Source organism: Pelodiscus sinensis, chromosome 2 (genome assembly GCF_052426305.1).
Source record: "Pelodiscus sinensis isolate ZL-2025 chromosome 2, ASM5242630v1, whole genome shotgun sequence".
NCBI classification, from domain to species: Eukaryota; Metazoa; Chordata; order Testudines; family Trionychidae; genus Pelodiscus; species Pelodiscus sinensis.
In genome coordinates this window covers 255,104,194-255,125,494 of record NC_143053.1, presented here as the reverse complement: position 1 = coordinate 255,125,494, position 21,301 = coordinate 255,104,194, and the positions used below count along the sequence as shown (strand labels likewise).

The 21,301-nt window shown below is 48.6% G+C and overlaps 1 protein-coding gene across 31 annotated transcripts in view; it reads left to right on the top strand.

The window, feature by feature from the left end:
* Positions 1-21,301, top strand: part of OBSCN (obscurin, cytoskeletal calmodulin and titin-interacting RhoGEF) — a 320,581-nt gene that overhangs the window by 170,245 nt on the left and 129,035 nt on the right. For 29 of the 31 annotated variants that reach the window (XM_089776829.1, XM_089776823.1, XM_089776814.1 and 26 more), the window contains 5 exons: positions 7,001-7,267; positions 11,963-12,235; positions 14,646-14,918; positions 17,134-17,421; positions 19,398-19,667. In XM_089776829.1, coding sequence (XP_089632955.1) covers positions 7,001-7,267; positions 11,963-12,235; positions 14,646-14,918; positions 17,134-17,421; positions 19,398-19,667 — 1,371 coding nt within the window. The remainder of the gene's footprint in view (positions 1-7,000; positions 7,268-11,962; positions 12,236-14,645; positions 14,919-17,133; positions 17,422-19,397; positions 19,668-21,301) is intronic. The other 2 variants (XM_089776818.1, XM_089776816.1) reach the window with 2 other exon arrangements.

Here is a 21,301-nt window from a genome sequence, read left to right as displayed (position 1 = left end):
ACAGAGATAGATACAGGTTCAGAGAACGTAAATAAGGAAACACTTTTTACTCTTTTTCATAAAACGAGATCTAGTGGTCACAAACCAAAGGAAGTTTTTCTTCACACAACACACGATCAACCCATGGAACTCCTTGTGAGGGGATGTTGGGGAGGCCAAGATTACAACAGGGTTCATAAAAGAACTAGATACATTCATGGAGCGATTGGTCCACCAGTGGCTATTAGCCAGGATGGGCAGGAATGGTGTTCCTAGCTTCTGTTTGTCAGAGCTGGGAATGAGGGCCGGGGAAGGGATCATGTGATGATTCCCTTTTCTTTTCACTCCCTCTGGGGCATCCGGCATTGGCCACTGTCGGCAGACAGGACCCTGGGCTAGATGGCCTTTTGGTCATCTGATCCAGTGTGGCCATTCTTATGCATTCAAACGAAACACCCCAGTCGTGACACTGTGCTTAGTAACATCCCCTTTGCTGGAAAGGACAAGCACCAGTAAAACTATCCATGCTTGTGTTCATGGACACTTTCCTACACTTGATTATGGATGGTCCAGTCATATCTCATTTTTGTTCTTGTGACCGCGATATCACCAGATCTCTCTCCCTCCCTGGTGCCTCTTCCCCTAGCTTGAAATTGGACAAGCTCTGCGTGGAGTTCAGATTTCATGACCTCTTGGTGACTTTGGTGCTCACGGTATCAATGCCCTATTAGGCAGGTGTGAATGCCCAGCAAGCAGCCCAGCATGGCTGGATCATGGTGGCAGCCTTCTTCTTCACCCCCGTCGTGCACAGAAAGACTGGAGCCATGCTCTGGCCTCAGCCTCTAGGGAGTGCCTTGTATGCGGGAGCGGGGGAACGGGTCTTCCTGAGCATAAGCATGCAACAATCGCGGTATCGCTGGTGGTGCTGCACTTCCTAAGTGGGGCCAGGGTTGCACAAGGATTGACCGTGCTTATGGAGGCACAGGCTGCATCTCATGAAAGAGCGTAACGTGCAGTGCCGTGCCCTTTCCCCCTACCCAGCAGTTGCCAGGAACCGGTTTTGACTCCTCAGCCCGAAGCAGCGTGTCTGTCCCCAGGCCTGGCCATTGTGTCCAGTTCTGGGCACCACGTTTCAGGAAAGATGTGGAGAAATTGGAGAGGGTCCAGAGAAGAGCAACAAGAATGATGAAAGGTCTAGAGAACATGAGCTATGAGGGAAGCCTGAGAGAATTGGGCTTGTTTAGTTTAGAAAAGAGAAGACTGAGAGGGGACATGAGAGCGGTTTTCAAGCATCTAAAAGGGTACCACAAGGAGGAGGGAGAAAAATTGTTCCCCTTGGCCTGTGAGGATAGGACAAGGAGCAATGGGCTTAAATTGCATCAAGGGAGGTTTAGGTTGGGCATTAGGAAACACTTCTTGTCAAGGTGGTTAAACACTGGAGTAAATTGTCTAGGGAAGTTGTGGAATCTCTCTCTGGAAATATTTAAAAGCAGGTTAGACAGACACCTATCCGGGAGGATCTAGATGGTACTGGGTCCTGCCAGGAGGGCAGGGGACTGGACTTGATGACCTCTCAAGTTCCCTTCCAGTTCTAGTGTTCTAGGATTGTTTTTCCCATGATGGGGCTGTGCCATGAAAAGCCACAAGAAAGCCCTTTGTGGACAGAACTGAGCCTGGCAGGAGGAGTTCGGCAGACCTCCCAAGGCACGCCCAGAATGTCCATTAACATTAGTGAAACACACACACACGCACGCGCCATTGTCCAGAGGCACATTTTCAGACAGCTCCAGGTGAGCTGATTTTCACTAGGCTGCGATGAGTTCAGCTTCAGATAAAGGCTCTTCTGTCCAAGACCTTCAAGGGGGACTAGTTCTTTAACCCATTTCATGGTAATGGTGCCGCACCTACAAAGCCCTTTGTCTCATTGCTGTGCCTGCAGGACCAGGGCTTTGCTCTGTGGCTGGTAGGTCAATCTCCATTTGTATTGTTGGTCAAATATGCGCAGTCAATGCTCGAATGGGGGAGAATCCAAGTAGCAGATAGGAGGACGCCCCATGGCTGCTATTGAAACATTGAAAACCTTTGTTTTGTTTTCTGCATTGTACTGTGTTCGGCCGATAGCCACAGCAATGAGTAGTTCTCTGGCACCTCAGAGACTGTGGAGCTCCGGCCCTGGCAGCAGCCAGGGAGCCCCAGCCCAGGGAGCCACAGCCAGCCAGGCAGCAATGGGACCGGGCTGGAGCCCTAGTAGGGCAGGGGGCAGCCCATGATAGGAGGCACCTCTCCTGGTCTGACAAATCCCCTCCTTCAGGCCTGGTCAGGTCCCGAGGATGCCGGACCAGGGAGGTCCAACCTGTGTCATGAGCCTTAATGGGCAAATCCCACTTTCTCATCTGAGGAGGTGGCTTGTGCCCACGAAGGCTCGTGATACTATAGATGTAATTTTGTTAGTCTCTAAGGGTACGTCTAGACTACAGGCTTTTGTCGACAGAAGTTTTGTCGACAGTATCTGTCGACAAAACTTCTGTCGACAAAGAGCGTCTAGACACATTCAGTTCTGTCGACAAAGCAAGCTGCTTTGTTGACAAAACCCTGTAGTCTAGACACAACCCTACATGCAATAACACCTTCTGTCGACAGAACTCTGTCTACAGAAGGTGTTATGCCTTGTAAAATGAGGTTTACCAGCGTCGACAAAACTGCTGAGTTCTGTCGACGTTATGTCGACAGAACTCAACGGTAGTGTAGATGCAGGTATAGTTTTGTCGACAAAAGTCCACTTTTGTCGACAAAACTCTGTAGTCTAGACACACCCTAAGGTGCTACAGATGTACTTGTTTTTTTAAAGCTACCAGCTAACATGGCTCCCCCTCTGAGATTCATAACCACAGCAGCTCTCTTCAGCATTTTAAAACAAGGTAAAGACCTTTGAAATTCAAAAGCAGCTGCAGGGTTCTCATCTTTCTGTGAGAAATCCAGTTGCAGGATTTCTTGGGGTCATCCGTTCCAGGTTTCAGTGAGGCTGGGGTACAGAGAATAGCTTTGACTTGTCTGGTTACATGGTTGACTCAACCAGTCAGCTAGTTAGTCAGCTATTGTTTGTGCCTGTAATTATCCGTCTGAGATGGAGACATACTCAGTCAAATACTGGGCACTTAGCTTCCCCGGAGAGGCCTCTCCATAGACTTGCCTCGCTGGTAGCAGGTTTCTGACAGGCTTTAGGACCCGTGATAAGCAGGAATGCCTAATGTAAGGTTTGTTTTTAAGTAGCTTTCAGTCGGACCACACAGAGAGACGCTCGGTAGCAGAGTCGACTCACTGAGGCAGCGCCTCCTGCTGGTCTCCCCAGGAATTAGAGCTTCTTCAGTCTCGGAGCGCCCTCCGCTGGCTGGTGCCTCATCCTCAGTTTCCTGCCTTCTGTGCTGGTTCAGGCCCTGTGTCCCTCCCAGCTCACGGTGCTTTTCCTCACAGTACTGCCCTGTGGCAGTGCCCCCACACACTGGGGTCCTCCCCTCCCAGGGAACCCCAGCCCCTATCTCCACCATGCCTCAGTGACCCATGGACAGTTGTCATCTAGCCCCTGCTGAAGAGGCATACTACAGGCTGACATGGCCACTCATTGGCAAGGGGGTGTGGACCTGCTGCCTTCTCCTTTCCTGGCTGCCTCCCTGAGATCTAGTACCCCTCAGGCCCCCTGTATCAGGCCTGCAGCCTGGGTGTTGGGTCAGGTCAGAGCTCCCTGGCTCTTCCTGCCCTTCCCCAGCCATCTCTGTCTCAAGGACTCTCTGTACCTTCCCTGGCAGCCAGGTCCCTCCTGCTCCACAGCTGGAGCAAGAGTGAGCACCTCTCAGTCCTTGCAGCCTTTTATAGCACCCAGCCTGGCCCTGACTGCCCCCCAACCTAATTGGCCAGGGTTGTGCAAGCCACCTCTGACCTGTCTGTAACCCTTTCCCTGCTGGAATGGGCTACCACACCACTCCAGGCTCCTATGAACTTTCAGACACGTCTGAGGAGAACTGGTGGAGTTTTTCTCTGGGCATATAACATATAAAGGCACCATCCTATCAGGCATGTCATACGCCAGATCTACCCAGAAGCAAGTATAGCTACACTAGGGTACATTTCCTGCACAGCGTTACCTCCTGCTTCGGTTATATAGGAGTCACCCAGCTAAGCCTCAGCCCATATTGCTTGAATTTGCACTTTGATGTTTCTGGGTTGGTTTAAATCCCTCTGCCATGGCAGCTCACCCATCCAGGTGGCTCTCTGACAGATTCTGAGGAGCACTGGCATATGCATGCGAGAGACATGTCAGTGCTCACTGGTTGAACAGGGGCTACTCATTTTGGGAGGAAGTGATGGGGACTGACAGAACCTAGAGGATGCTCTCCAAGGAAAAGGCCTTCAAGAATCTTTATACCCATAGGAGGGTGGTGCAGCTGCGCCTGGGGGAGGCAGGACCCCAACCCTACCCCCTCTGCTGAGGTCCCACCCCCACAGGAGGGGAGGAGACAGGAGAGTGCACCGAGCACACTCCAGCCTCCCTGGAGCACCGGGGGAAGGGATGAGGCTGCACAGTTCCAGCCTCCCTGGCCCAGAGCATGGGAATGGCAGGCACTTGGGGGCAGCAATCCTCCGCCCCAGTATGCCTATGTAACTGGCCCCGGCGGATTTCAACCTGGAATCCCTTGAAACCTAGTATAGGAGCCTCTGCCCTCTGAGCTAAAAGCCAGCTGGCTCCTAGCCCATGCTGTAGAGGTCTCTTGATCTTAGCTGTTGCTGTGGTCTAGGTGCCACTGTAGGTCAGTGAACCACACTAGGGCTTCGTCTACAGTATGCAAATGAGGCGCGGATTAACATATCACCATGCCTCATTTGCATAATGTATGCACGCCATTTTTGCACAAAGGGTTTTTGAGGGAAAAAAAGTAGTGTGGATGTTTTCTTTTTGTGTAAAAACCCTGCTTCCCACAAGATCAGTAAACCTCCTTTTTTGGGGCATAAGGATCTTGCGGGAAAAGGGGTTTTTGCGCAAAAAGAAAATGTCTACACTATTTCCCCCCCCGCAAAAACAGTGTGCATAAATTATGCAAATGAGGTCTGACAATATGCTAATCTGTGTCTCATTTGCATACTCACTGCCAGCAAAACCAGCAGTGTAGACGTAGCCTAGGTGTGTGGGTTACATACTTCCCCTAGGTGAGGAAGTGTGTCCTGAGCTTCAGAGACCCAGTTGAGATCCCAGACAAGCCCCCACTTGTAACCGCCCCCAAGCAGATTTGAACTTGGGCCCTCTGAAGCTTAGTAAAGGATCCGCTACCTTCTATGCTAGAAGCCAGCTGCCTCCCAGCCTATGCAGTAGAGGTCTCTTGATCTCAACTGTTGCTGTGGTCCAGGTGCCACTGCATTGGTCAGTAACCACACTAGGGCTATGTCTACACTGGCAGGTTATTGCGCAAGAACGGCCGTTCTTCCGCAGGACGTTGACACTGCCCACTCACTCTTGCGCAAGAAGATTTACAGTAAAGCGTGGTAAGAGAGGGCTTCTTGCGCAAGAGCTACGCTCTTTTCTAACAGGTGTAAGCTCTCTTGCGCAAGAGCTCTTGCTCAAGAGGGCAGTGTGGACGCGCAGCAGGAATTTCTTGCACAAGAAAGCCCTGTGGCTAAAATGGCCATCGGAGCTTTCTTGCTCAAGAGAGCGTCGACACTGGCATGGATGCTCTTGCACAAAAGCACAGCTCGCACATGGCAGTGTGGACATGTTCTTGCGCAAGATGTTCTTGCGCAAGAAGCCGCCAGTGTAGACATAGCCTAGGTGAGTGGGTTACACCTACAGCAGGTGTTCAGGGGGCGGAGTGCGGGCGTGGCAGTTTCGGAAGGTTGTGCCTTCCCCTGCCTAAGCCACTGGATGTCTTATATGAAAGTCTTAGTTATTTCAGCTAAACTGGCTGTTCCCAAACTATAGGGCAGGTTTACCTAGGAACCTGGAGTAAAGGGGACAGCTGGAACCCTGCCACCCTAGGACTGACAGTCAGAGCTATGCCACTCCAGCTCTCCTTGCCCCCCCACGCACCGCGCACTGGGAGGCAGTCAGGGCCCAGAATCTCCCTCACCCCTGCAAACCTTCAGCTGGATCCAGCAGTCACTCCAGGGGTGACAGCATCCGCGCAGAATTAAGGGTGGCAATGGGGCACTAAGTCTACTGACAGATATCACTTTTCACCTTGCCATCCTTACTGTGCCCGGCTGCCGAGGCTCTCCTCTGCTGCAGTGCTGGCTGGGGGTATTTGGAATCACAGGACCCTAGGACTAGAAGGGACCTCAATAGGCCAGCAAGTCCAGTCCCCTGCCCACACGGCAGGACCAAGCACCATCTACATCATCCCTGACAGGTGTCTGTCTAACCTGCTCTTAAATATCTCCAGGGATGGAGATTCCACAACCTCCCTAGGCAACTTATTCCAGTAAATACACTTGGCATGCTACCCCGCCGCCTCTCCTCCCCATGGGTGCGGGGCCTCAGCAGAGGGGGTGGAGCTGTAAGTGGGGCTGCGGTCCTGACTTCCACCCTGGCAGTCAGGAAGTTTTTCCTCATGTCCAACCTAAACCTCTCTTGCTGCAGTTTAAGCCCATTGCTTCTTGTCCTATCCTCAGAGGTCAAGGAAAACAATTTTCTCCCTCCTCCTTGTAACTCTCTGTTAGATATGTACTTCAGAAGGGGGCGGGGTATAAACAACTAAGGCACACAAAGGGGCCAGATCAAAGAAGCTTGAGATCCTCTGGGCTAAGCTATCTGACACTACAGCTGTCCTAATGTAGCCTGTTTTGCTTCCATGCTGCTTGATGCTGACACCAGCCAATGCTAAACCTGCTAACCCACAGCGCATCCGGACCGCCTGGTGCTTGTAACACCGTTTGATGCGCTTCCTGTTCCACACGGGCTCTGTGCTTGACAAAATCTGAGTGGCCGTTTCCATCCGGCTCCACTAATGCATGTCCCTCCCGACGTGTTGGTTGACAGATCCAACTATTGAGGTGGTCAGCCCCATGCGGGACATTACCGTTGATGAAGATGGCACGGCAGAGTTCATATGCCAGTACTCTAGGCCAGTGCAAGCCACATGGAAGAAAAATGATCAGGAAGTTTCTGCAGATGGGCAACGAGTCATGATCGAGCAGGACTGGAATGTAGCCAAGCTAAAATTTACACCTGCCCTTCCCGAAGACAGTGGCATCTATTCTTGTGAAGCTGGGAGCACTAAAGTGGTGGCTATGCTTGATGTTCAAGGTGAGGTCTTCCAGCAGGAAAGGAAGACAGCTATGGGACCCAAATAATGGTCACATGGCAAATCCTGGCCACGTCTGAGAATAAGTGGCCAGTCGGTCCCTGTGCATTGGGTGTTCGTTCTAATGTCAATAATAACGAGGGACACATTTGGGTGTCAACATGAGTGCAATGTGAAAATGTGCAAAAGCCAGTTGGAAGTTAATTCAATTTAATGTCCCCTCATGGGTTCCAAACATGCATAGATAATCATGCCTGCTCGCCAAAGCACTGAGTTTGGTGGTAGCGCTAAACAAACGGAATATGTTCTGCTGACTTATTATTATGCAACAGCTGTGGCATGCTTGGGGATTCAAATAATAGTACTTATATAGTTCTTTAAAACTGTAGTGGATAAAATGGCATTGCATTTTTATTTTCAGTGAAGCTAATCTGAAGCTCACCCGTCCTGAGTTCTTAATCTATTTAAAACAATGATAACTTGTAAAGCTTCTTGTAAGTTGCAATCAGCTTTTATAAATGTCCCAGGGAGGCAATGTGGAAGAGCAGTCAAACCATTATTTTACGTGTAATTAAGTATGGTAGACCAGATAAGGAGAGAAGTGTGAATCTTGGGTTTACAGAAAACAGCGTATCAAAGTTTGTTGTATTCTGTTCTTATATTTTTGCCACCAAAGACTAAAACTTGTTTCTATTGAAGTTAATGAGAGTTTTGCCACTGATTTTAATAGGATCAGAATCTGGCCCCATATGTAACTTTTATTGGTCTAATTAACAGAGTGCTGTTTATATATGTCTTGGACTCAGTGGCTCGGAGTCTGCGTTCAAGAGTCACTATCTTCTGTCTCTTTTAGGTACTTGTATTGCTGCCATTCCTGTGGTACGCAAGTGCCCCCATCTTTACTGTAGCTATCTAAGGCTGAGTGGAAATGAAAATATTTGTTTTAATCCTTGTGTGAACCTCACAGGGATTATTTTGAAAAGGGTCCAAGAGATTTAACAGCCATTGGCTTTAACTGGGAGTCGTGATGCTGTAATTCAGAGGCATTTTTTTAAAATCCTTCTTCGCAGGTTTTGGAGATACACAAAAGTCATTCAGTGGTTTGGTGTTCCATGGAAGGGGGAAGACACCCAACCTTAGTCTTAGATGGAGCGTAAGATATTTCCCAGAAAAATTCCATGCATTTGCCAATATTAACTAGTTGAGGGGGTTAACCGGCAGCTGCCCCGTGTCAGGAACTCTCCTTGACTTCAGCAAGAGATGTACAAGGAGCAACTACAGAACGAGGCCTACAGCTTGCCTTTTAAAAGAGTACTGCATTTATAGCACTAGAAATTCCCAGGCTATGTCTACACAGCAGCGTTATTTCAGAATAAAATGGCGTTATTCTGAAATAGCTCAGTCTGCGTCTACACTGGAGGCAGTTATTGCAACATAATGTCGAAATACTGTCAAGCTGGAGGACTTCTTACTCCAACTCCTGTAACCCTCATTGTATGAGAAATAAGGGAAGTCAGAGGAAGAGCGCTCTTTCTGGGTGCATCTACACAGCACCCGAAACTCGAAATAACATACGCAACTTGCACTATGAAATAGCTTATTATGTCATTTGACGCTGTCTATACAGTGCCAAATTTTGAAATAAAACACTATTTTGAACCATCCCTTCCTCCTCATAGAATGAGGTTTACAGGGATGGCGAAATAACATGACTGCTATATTTCAAAATAGCAGACGCATTCAAAAGATACAGGGCAGCTATTTTGGGATACCTCTTCTGTGTAGACATACCCTCTCTGACTTCCTGCTGTATAGATCATGCCAAAAGCCGAAATAAACTATTTCGACTTTGGCTACGCAATTGGCGTAGCTCAAGTTGTGTAGTTTATTTTGACTTTAGCCCTGCTGTGTAGATGTACTTCAAGCGGTCAAAGCAAACAGCAGTTGAGAATAGCAGATGGGAGGTTTTAATAACTGGTTTTCTTCTATTTGCATGTGGAATTCTGGTTTTTCAATTACTGGGTATGCTATTCTGATAAAAAATAACATTGTTTCATATCTAGTTTCTGAACTGTAGGTCTGTGCTCAGATCAAAAACCACAATATTGTTTATCATAATGCTCTTCACTTTGGGAGCTCCTTCTTTTGCAGGGTTTAAAAGCACTTGCCAAGTATTAATGAACTTAGTCTAAAAACATCCAAGGGAGGGATCTGTAGGTATCAACATTTTACAAATGTGGGAAATGGGGCAGAGAGCAGTTAAATAGTGTGGATACATTCACACTGGAATTCAGTCCTGCCTCTAACTCCTGTCCTTTGCTCCACTAATCTTCTCTTGAAACATTCAAGTTGGAAAATTCTGGTGCCTCCAGAACCCTGATTTGGCTTTGCTAGGGCCTACAGAGTTTGGTATCAGTTTTCTAAGCTGATGAGCAATTGTGCGTGGGCTAGAAGTTACAACGACTGACGTGGTTACCAAACAGGATGGATTGGCCCATTATTCTGGTGTTGTATTAGAACACTGATCATGATGACCATGGTATATAACTCATGGGAGCCTTATGGGCTTCAGCTTCTAAACTGTGCTCACCCAACTCAGTCTATGTAAAGGTGCACAGTAGTGAGTCTAATGTGTCTATGCAGTGGACTTGGTTGTGCATTCAAATTGGGGATTTGTGTATCAAACTGGTCAGTTGTATACAGGGACAGTTGTGGCGTGCAGTTGCAGTAGTTGTGTGCAAATGGATCGTGCACATCTGTGCACGCTTCGATACACACAATGGCCCCGACGCTCAGATTAGAAATTCAGGTCCTGGATTATGTGTCAGAAGAATATGGTAATAATTATAAATCTACTACTAAAAAAGGGTTACCAATGCAATACAGTGTAACTTTGCGCATGGTGTCTAATAGTACAACTAGCCAATTAGCCCGTCATAAGATGGGATTTTCAGGTCTCTCCTCCACCTTGGTCTTGTCTCTTGCTCTTGCTCTCGCTCTCGCTCTCGCTCCTCCTACTGCCTCTCCCTTTCTCTCTCAGCTCTCCTCTGCCTCCTGACTCTCTCTCCGTCTCTTTCGTTCTCTTCTCCCCCTCCTGCCTCTCGCTCTCCCTTTCTCTTCTCCTCCTCCTCCTGCCTCTCTCTCCCCTCCGTCTCTCCCCGCCCCCCTTCCCTTCCCCCACCCCCTCCCGCTGTGGCACTCAGCTGAGTGCTGCCTGCTCAGCTGGGCTGCAGCGAGGGAGGGAGGCGGGGCGGTGATGTACACAACCAGGGGGCGGGGAGAGACGGAGGGGAGAGAGAGCATGGCTGAGCACCACAGTGGGAGGTTAAGGGGGGCGGTGACGTACACAGCCCAGCCCCCTGGACGTGTACGTCACCGCCCCGCCCCCTTCCCCTCCCTCCGTGGCGGCTCGACTGAGTGTTGCACTCTCAGCCGGGCCGCCGCAGGGGAGGAGGGATCGGGGCAGTGACGTACACGGTCAGGGGGTGGGGCCGTGTATGTCACCGCCCCCCATCCCCTCACCCGCAGCGGCATGGCTGAGGGATGCAGCACTCAGCGCCACGGCGGGAGGGGAAGGGGGGACGGTGATGTACATAGCCATGCCCCCTGGCCATGCATGTCAGTGCCCCACCCCCCTTCCCTTCCCGCTGGGGCCCAGCTGAGCGGTGCAGTGTGAGCACTGCTCAGTTGGGCCCTGGCGGGGGAGTAAGAGGCGGCAAGCCCATGCATGGGGAGCATGGACCCCAAACGGCTGCTTGCTCCCCCGCCAGGGCCCAGCTGAGCAGCGCAGCACTCAGCGGAGCGCCAGGGCGGGAGGGGAAGGGGGTCGGGGCGCTGACGTACACAGCCAGGGGGCGTGGCCATGTACTTCAGCGTTACAGACTCACAGACACTGGGCTACTATATATATGATATGCAAAAATCTTTGTTGACTTAGATTACAAATATAATTTGCATTGATATTGCATTCATAACCGTAGTCCCTGGCTGAGATAAGGGTATGACTTACATGCAAGATGGAAAGATTTTAAGATGAGCTCCCTATTGGTTTCAAATTTCTCCAGCTACGGCATTAATTATGCATATAGAGGAGATTTGCAAGGAAAAAATTCTATTGTGCACAAAAAAGAACTGGTTATATTCTATATCCTTGCCTCGGGATACCCTTTTGTATTAGCTTCTGTTGACCAGTTGTTCAGTTCATATGAGCAATATGATTTCAACCTTAATTTATAAAGATAGAGGTCAGGTTAGAGGATTAATGTTGAGTAAAGCCAGAATAAAACAGTGTTAGTTATTTTACTACTTGTTAAACCACAACGTTGTTGTGGATGTATTTTAAATATAATTTTGTATTAGTGTCACCCACACACTGTGGGTCATTGTCCCGTGTAGTGGCACTTAGACCACTTACAGAGAGATAAGAACAAGGGAGCTCTACAGCACAAGCCTAGAGCCAGCTGGCTTTATAGCTCAAGAGGTAGAGGTTTCTACGCTAAGCTCTAGAGGTCCCAGAGTCAAACCTGCTCTTCAGTGGATACCATTGAAATTTCAAAGGCAAAACCACTTTGTGCATATGATGCTCTCCTATCAGCTTCTATCTGATGGGAATTTGTATAGCGTGCTCTGACTTGCTGATCCTCGGAAGTGTGTAAGCACAATAGCTAATGTTGTTGATCCTTTTCCTTTCGCATTAGCCAAGAACAGTATTGTCAAGGGTCTGGAGAATGTGGAAGTCATCGAGGGCGGGGAAGCCCTGTTTGAGTGCTACCTTTCCAAACCCGAGTGCTACAATTACAACTGGCTGATTGATGACGAGCCTGCCAAAACCACCGAAAAAATTGAGATGGTTTACTTTGAAAACGGACGCCGGCATCTTCTCCTCTTGAAGAACCTCACCCCCCAGGACAACTGCAGGGTGACTTTCCTGACTAGCGATGCAGTGACGTCTGCATTCCTGACGGTGAAAGGTAACAGCCACAAACCTGTGCGTGGCCTGCTCACTTTCCGGTCTGGAAAGCTGGACAACTCAGACAAATATTTGTTGGGTGCCAGAGATGGGTAGTTCATGAGAAACCTAGAACTTTGGGCCCCCCTGTGTTACTTCTGCACCCTGCAAAGAAATCTTTTATTGTATACTATGCTTCTTAGGTTTCTTGTGAGATGCATTTGGGTGTGGGAAGCAGCATATATCACAGCTCCACTGATGCTTATGTAACCCACACACCTGCCCCTGTGGAGCGACACTGAGACCACTTACAGAGAGCGAGACTGAGTTTGCTCTACTTCCTTAGCTGTAGAGGCTCATGCACTGACCTCCAGAGGTCCCAGGTTTGGCTCTGCCTGTCTGTTACACTTACACCATAAACAAATGTACTAGAAGCCAGCAACATGCATACAGAGAATGAGTATTCTAATGGGTCATGGATACAGCTATTTCAACGGTTCCCAGAATACAATTTACATCACAATCATCATAATTATTATCAGTATAATTGTTAATTGCATTAGTTCCTGGAGGCCCCAATCAGGTACTGCACACACATTGAGTACAAAGCAATCACTGTCCCCAAAGAGCTCTGAATCTATTAGCAAACAGTGCAAGACAGCAGAGTGTATTAAACAAACAAATGAGGAGAACAAGGGAAAGGGTGAAACAAGCCTCATTAGGTGAAGTAGAAATAGCAGCAGACCAAATTGCCCACTGCTCAGGCTGCTGGAGGCATGACTTGGGGGCCCTGGCCCAAGCTCCTTCCTCTCCGGTGGTCAGCCCCAACTGAGTGGCTCCCTGAGCTTTTATACCCTGCCTCCCCTGGGAGCATGTGCAGCAGGGCTGTGGGGATGGGGCCTTTTCAGCCAGCTGGATCGGGGCAACTCCCTGCCCTTTCAGAGCAGGGTAGATATGCCCCGTCACGGGGCTAAATAGCATGTGCCATGAAAAAACAAAAAACCTGAAGAGCTGATCCAAAGCAAACCCTAATTCATGTTAGTAGCCCTTAGTTCTACATTACCAGCTTGCAGGAGCTACACCCAGAATCTATGAAGCATTGTGCACAAAAAGTGAAACCCAACCTCTCTTCAGAATGTCCAATCTTGGCTCTTCACCCACCCTGGTCTACACTAACAGATAAGTTCGAGTTCAGATACACAACTTCTGCTACGTTAATTGTGTAGCTTAAGTAACAGTTTCTTAACTCGAATTCTCCCTTCGGCTTCCCTTACTCTTCGTAGTAGCAGGACTACCAGCATTGACAGGAGTGCCTTCTCAGTTTGTATTAGCTTGTCTTCACTAGACCTGCTCATCTGAACCCTGGAAAATCAACCACGGCAGTTTCGATCTTCTCTGTAGTTCTTCACTGACTTTCACTGTGGAAAAATAGTACAGTAGATTAAAAAGTGGGGAAAAGAGTTGAATTCAAAGGACAAGGTTTGTCATCTTTTGCTCTTGCCGGCACTCACAAATCATGCAATAGAGAAAAGATGGAAGTAGTGTAGGCTGCAGGTGGAAAAGCAATTCATATGACCCCCTCCTAACATCTTTCTATTGATATTCCCTATTTGAAAAGAATAAAGGGAGGATGTTGTCACTGGACAGAGAGGAAAGGAGGTTGTGAAGCATTCTCCTGGAGTGGAAAACAGTGAAGGAATGAATCCGAAATAAAATTACAGAAAAGGGAAAAGAAAGAGGGAGGAACCAGTGAAGTAAGGGTGAGCACAAAGGGACAAGAGATTATTAAAGCTTTGACTCTTTTTTTAGCGTGTGCTTTACAGATGGCTGTGCCCACAACACCACCAAGCTTATGGGGTGCTAGGAATTTCCCACCATTTCACAAGTGTGGCTGCGATTTTCACAAAATGTCAGGAACTAGTGATCTTTTTCTAAGAGAAAATTGCCATTTGCTTGTGCAAAATTTGCCATGCTCCGAATGCATTTGAAGTGTTCTGACTAAAACGGTGAAAAGTCCAGAAGCCTTTGGGTTTGCTTTTACCCACGGAACTTGTCACGCCTCTAGAAAAAAGGACCCTCAGGACCAATAAAGGCCCCTCTCCTGAATCCCATGGGCACAGGTGGATTCTGGCACCAGGACGGAGCCCCAGTGACTTAAATGGAGTTCTGCACAAGTGAAAGGATCCACCTACATGTGAACATGCAGAATCAGGGCTAAAGCTGAGATGATAGCCACAGATCGGAGGGAACTCTCCCATTCACTTTGGCACACCAATTTCTACGGTCTCTGCCACCTCCCACCAGACTGAACAACATAGACCTCAGAAAACTCATCTGTCCAGGTTTAGTTGTCAAAAGATTCAGCACGAAGATTAAGTATAAATCTTGACACTTAACCTTTGCTTTAGCTGATTACATATTTTCAACTGCAGGATGGCGCCTGGAAATTTTGCAGCCCCTGGTTGACACGGAAGTCACTGCAGGGGAGCAAGCAACCCTGAGCTGTGTTTTAAGTGAAGCCGTGCCAGTCAGCGAAGTCGCCTGGTATATTAACGACGTGGATATCCAACCCGATGAGCACTGGGAGATACAGGCAGATGGAGACTGCTATACACTGATCCTGAAGAAAGCCCAACCGCAACATTCTGGGGAGGTGACGTTTGCTGCAAGAGATGCAATTGCATCGGCCACGTTGTCTGTCATAGGTAGGTTCCTCTAATGTATGTTTCTGCCAGTGCTAGCCATTGGCACTTGCACCACGGAGGGCAGGAGAGGCAGTGGGTTCAAAGCACAGCAGAGCAGATTTAGTTCCATCTCAGGAAAGCCCTCCTAAGTGTAAGAGCAGTAGGACAATGCCACAGATGTCTAGGGCGGTTCTGGAAGCTCCTTCCCTGGTGGTTTCCAAAGGAGGCTGGAGATCCATCTGCCTTGTGTTACCAGATTTTTACTGGAGAGCACCCCAACGTTACACTCACATGGATTTGTTAAATGCCGCTATTGGATCAAGCAAAAAGGGAATGGAACTCCTTCACACATGCGCACCCCCACATTCGGACACTCAAACACTTACACACGCGACAAGTTGCACAGAGAGGGCAGAAGTATGGTGGGTCCGGTGTGTCTGCCTACAGTCACCAATCCAGGCCGGCAAGCAGATCGTACGGCCCATGGTCTGCATGCTCTCGTCTCTTTATTGAACTGGGCAACCTCTGTCATGTACACTCAGTTCTTGCTCTGTGTCCGTCACCGAGAGGCCCACCCGGATCTCATTCTCTTCATGCATATTCATTTCTTCTTCTCATCTTCACTGCACCTCCCTTTCTTGCCTTATTCATGTGCAAGCGAAGATTAGATCAGACCTCACCTAGCCCCTGGCTCCAGGTCTGTTGCCTCACAGCTCCTCTCGACAAAGGCACACACATAACCATATTCCCTCTCTTTCTCCATTCACAGCCCCCCACCAACTCCCTTGTCCCAGAGTAGAATGTTATAGAGTAGTGTTTCTCAACTTTTTTTTATAAAGTACCCCTTTTTTAAAAAAATTCATAAGTACCCCCAGTACCTACAGTTTTCAGACACACACATTTTTTTTCTACCGTTGCAACACATTTGTTTAAACAACTTAATCATAGCCAGGTGGGCGATGAAATCTTTGAGTGTAAAAAGTGCAAAAATAATAAAACGCTGTAAAACTTAAAACAAAAATTTAGTTTTCTCTACATTTCAGTTGTGTTGACGTACCCCCCAGACTTCTCTCGCGTACCCCTAAGGGTACTCGTACCGCTGGTTGAGAAACACTGTTATAGAGCTTAAAGATTGTAAGTTCCAAAGCTTGCAGAATTTTGCAGAACTTGAAACATGACATGAAAGTTACAGAAAGTTACATGGTTTATAGTAACAGAAAGGCCGTGTCCAGACTCAGGGGTTTTTTCGGGAAAAGTAGCCTTTTCCCGAAAAAACTTCCCCTGCGTCCAGACTCAAGCCGCGTTCTTTCGAAATTATTTCGAAAGAACGCGGCTTTTCTTTCGATGGCGGTAAACCTCATTTCACGTGGAAGAACGCCTTCTTTCGAAAGTTCCTCTTTCGAAAGAAGGCGTTCTTCAATGTAAAGAGGCCGTCTTTGAAAGAGAGCATCCAGACTCGCTGGGTGCTCTCTTTCGAAAAAGCGGATTTCTCTTTCGAAAGATCCGCCTGCAGTCTAGACACGATCTTTCGAAAGAGGCTCTTTCGAAAGATGCTTTCGAAAGAGCCTCTTTCGAAAGAAGCCTGCAGTCTAGACATAGCCAAAGTGACAGGGCTCACAGGACTTAGAACAAGGGAGAGTTACATGGCTTACAATAGCAGAGAGTTATAGAGAACACCTGAGAGTTACATATCAAGTCACATGACTTATAATAACTGAAAGTTACAGACTTACAATACAAAAAGTTACATGTCTTACGTCCACATTATGCTGGATTGGGTGGAGTTACACAACACCTTGCAGGGTTCAGACACAACGAATCTTACATGTTGGCACCACTGGGCTAAGGAAAGGCACAACGTGTTAGTCACAAAAAGCTTTTGCCCAGAGGGTATAAATTGGGCCACATTTTCCAGTCGTTTCGGATCAGCCCAAAATGCTTTTTTTTTTTTTTTTTTTTTGGTGAATTAACTATTCACATGAATATTTTCACTCCACTCTCTATGTCCCCCTCCCCATAGATTACGGTGCAGCACAGGTGTGCAGAGAGTTGTCAGCTGTGCAAAGATGAGTCTGATTTTCATAGGCATAGGGCAGCTCCGGTTCATGGTGCGAGAGATGTGGAGTGTGTCACTCAGATTTCTCCGTATTGCTTGTAATGAAGGGCTTATAGGCAGTCTTGTGAGAGAGCGACAACACTTAAGCGCTACATCATTGGAACTTTGTTGTGCCCTCAGCCCTTCCCGATCCCCCGGAAGATCCAGAGATTTTAAGTAGGAGCCATCACGCTGTCACTCTGTCCTGGTTCACACCGCTGAGCGACGGTGGCTCTGGCATCCTAGGCTACACGGTTGAGAGGAAAACACCCGGTAGTGGCTGGCAGCATTGCAACGAGGAACTTATTCAAAACACGGAGTTTGTGGTGGACAATCTCACACCAGGCGAGCCCTACAGATTCCGCGTGTCAGCTGTAAACAAAGTGGGTGCTGGCGAGCCAGTGCAGTTACCTCAAACGGTGCAGCTAGGTGAGAACTAGAGAGGTCCCCGAGTGCACTGAGAGCTGTTACAGGCCTGTGTTGTGCATGGCATGTCTGCTTCACACGTCCCGTGAGAGCCAAGTGCCTCCACGATAGCTCTGTAGCACACACACGAGACTGAGTGGTGGCGAGGAGGTCGGTACATTGTTTTGGGCAGGAGCAAAGTGCTGGTTATCGACTTGACATCCTTCTCTCCGTGCGGCAGCGCCGTGTCTCGTGGCCTGCAGTGCACCTTTGTGGTGTTCCCAACATCAGTCTTCTCTCGTGTAGAGCAGATGGAATGACTGCGGCAGGGCATGCTGGAATGGCTCTACACCTGGGACGAGGGCACTCCACAGCTTTCGTGCGCATGCCAGGGGGAAGCACTCATTCCTCTCTCTCTAGGGGGTATTTGTATCCCTCTTGTAATTTAACAGCTTGTCAATGCCACTGTAGGTACCACAGTTGCTTGCATTGTTTTTTTTGAAGCTCCAGTGGTCATAGAGAGAGAGAGTGTGAAAACCATCATTTCAGCTACCTCCCCGTTGTTTTCTTTGTAAGGCCCCGCTCTACTTTCTATTGCAATGGTGCCTGCTTCCTCCAATGTGATGTTTGCTTTGTATTGGTATGTCTTATCGTTTTTTCAAAAGCTCTGGTAAGTTCCATTCCTAAGAGGGAATTTGCTCATGTTTTGTTCTACGGTCATGGCTGAGCTCGGGTGCATTTTGAGTATCGGTGCTCTGCTGCTGTCATGTTAGTAGAAGGTCATTTACCAAAGCGATGAACATAACAAGGTACTTTCTCACTATTTAAGGGCTGCTGGCTCCGTTATTAGTCACACAAGTGCAGGTGTCATCATGGTTTCAAAACCTGAGATGGAGACATCCATTGAAACCTTTTTTCCATGGTGGATCTTTTCTTCAAAAGTTCAAGGCAGGGGTGGGGAATCTCAGGTCCGGGGGCCAGATGTGGCCCCCAGCTTCCCGGATCTGGGCCCTGAGGCTCAGCATTGGGGAGCCTGCACTGGTGACCCTGCCACTCACCCACAGAGCTGGAGCACACTTAATCTACCAGCCTGGGCCCTCTTAATCTCTGGTGTGTGAGAAGAATGTGGAGAGTCTCTTTCCCCTTCTCACTCCGGGGCTTCTCACTTGTGTCTGGCCCCCGATTGATTTTTCAGTGGGTCAGTGGCTCCCCACCCAAAAAAGGTTCCCCGCCCCTGGTTTAAGGAAGTGCCATTTTAGCCTATAAGCTTGCAATTAAAGGCTGTGTCTAGACTACATGCCTCTGTCGGCAGAGGCATGTAGATTAGACACATAGGCAAAGGCAAATGAAGCCGCGATTTAAATGATCGCGGCTTCATTTACATTTACATGGCTGCCGCGCTGAGCCGACAAACAGCTGATCAGCTGTTTGTCGGCTCGCACGCTAGTCTGGACGCTCCCGCGCCAACATCAAAGCCCTTTGTCGGCAGCCCCGTTATTCCTCGTGGAATGAGGTTTACCGGGGCTGCCGACAAAGGGCTTTGATGTCGACAGGGGGAACGTCCAGACTAGCGCGAGAGCCGACAAACAGCTGATCAGCTGTTTGTCAGCTCAGCGCGGCAGCCATGTAAATGTAAATGAAGCCGCGATCATTTAAATCGCGGCTTCATTTGCCTTTGCCAAAACAACAAATCTACATGGCTCCGTCGACGGAGCCATGTAGTCTAGACGTACCCTAAGAGTGCAATTGTAAGGCTACTGCAGGCTAGATCTTGGAGGAAGAAGAAGGTGTATGAGACTGTGTGAGACTTCTTAAAAGTGGATATTGACCCAAAAAAAGGAAACCATGTTCTGCATGTATCTGTAATGTACATCCTTCTAAAATACCAACACTCAAAGCTTGGATGCTTCATGGACTCTAATCTTTCCCCCTCTAGGGGTCCATAAAGCAGGTAGGGGTGCAGTCATTGAGTCTGACCGTCCTAATTTTTATCATTGCAGAACCGCCGTTTACAGTCACTCGTCCCTTGGTAGCCAAGTCGGTCTTGGAAGGGGATGTGGCTCTCCTGGAATGCGAATTCTCAAGGGAGACCCAAGAGGTAATCTGGATCAAAGGAAAAGAACAAATCCAGCCAGGAGGGAGATATGAAATCAAGTCCGATGGCAAGAAGCAGATACTCATTATTCGTGCATTTCAATCCGAGGATCAAGGCGTGTACACCTGCATGATCTCGCCCGATATCCGCTCCTCTGCCCTTCTGTCGCTTGAAGGTACAAGAAGTGTGTGTCTAGGCACTGTGATTAGATATAAGTAAGGGTGCTCAGTTAAAGGTTAAGACCAGAATTAATTCAGTTTCCATTATAAGTGCTGTATTTCTCCCCCTGCTAAATCCACTAATCAGCCTCCGCGTTAGTGATGGGGGTAGGAGGCAGGATTTGGCTATGGATTTTGAAGAGATCACACAAGGATTCATGATGCAGTGAACAATGGACACATTCACCAGAGTCCCGAACTTTTATTGACGCTTTAGAGCTAAGAGTAAAATCAACACACACAAACGGAAGTGAGACATTTTAGTTCAATGAAGTAATATAGCCACAGTCTAGTCCACAGAAAAGGACCTGGGGATGACAGTGGATAAGAAGCTGGATGAGTCAACAGGGTGCCCTTGTAACCAAGCAGGCTAACGACATATTGGGGTGTATTAGTAGAAGCACATCTGCTGAGTGGCTGTGATGGGATAGGACTCACCACAGTGGTGCCTCCTGCTGGCCTTTCTGGGAATTAACTCATTTCCTCAGCAGGGTGCCCTCTTCTGCCCATGTCTCGCCCATTGTCCATGCTGCTGTCTCCACCGTGCGTCTCTGGACCGGCATTGCTCCCTGGACTGCAGTGTCCTCTGCAACTCCATTCTCTCCCCATTGAGGGTACTTGCAGCTCTTGTCTGGCCCCAAGCCATGGTGGCAGGCTGCTGTCCCAAGTCTAGACCCTCCCTCGGGGGCAAGCTGCAGTCCTCTCCTTGGCCAGCTTCTCCAGCAGCTAGTGGGGCAAACAGGTTGCCCTTGTAGCCAAGAAAGCTAATGGCATATTAGGGTGCATTAGAAGGAGCATTCCCGCAGATCTAGAGAAGTGATTATTCCCCTTTATTCGGCACTGGTGAGGCCACATCTGGAGTATTGCATCCAGTTCTGGGGCCACCGCTACAGAAAGGATGTGGACGCATTGGATAGAGTCCAGTGGAGGGCAACCAAAATGATTAGGGGCTGACGCACATGACTGACGAGAAGAGGCTGAGGGATTTGGGCTTATTTAGTCTGCAGAAGAACAGAGTGAGGGAGGAATTGAGAGCAGCCTTCAACTATCTGAAGGGAGGTTCCAAAGAGGATGGAGAGAGGCTGTTCTCCGTGATGACAGATGGCAGAACGAGGAGCAATGGTCTCAAGTTGCAGTGGGGGACGAGAGGCACTGGGATGGGTTCCCCAGGGAGGAGTTGGAATCTCCATCCCTAGAGGTGTTAAGTCCCGGCTGGACAAAGCCCTGGCTGGGATGACTGAGTTGGGATTGGTCCTGCTTTGGGTAGGGGGCTGGACTCGATGACTCCTGAGGTTTCTTCCAGCCCTTTGATTCTGATTCTAGTTCTCAAGGCAGTTGACTACACTCTAATTTAAACCATTAAGGCTTTAAAGTGTAATGCCCACATGTTTCATTGACTCCCACAAGCACAGAAAGGGTCACCAGATGTTTGCTGGAGACCTCGTGGGAAGATTTAGCTTTAAGAAGGAAAGCAAGCCTCTGGCCTTTTCCATACCGTGCAATCCAATGGATACAAGAGGGTTCTCGACGCAAGCATGAGCATTTGGAAAACACATAGAAGCGCTGACAACCTCCATGGTACCCTGGGCAA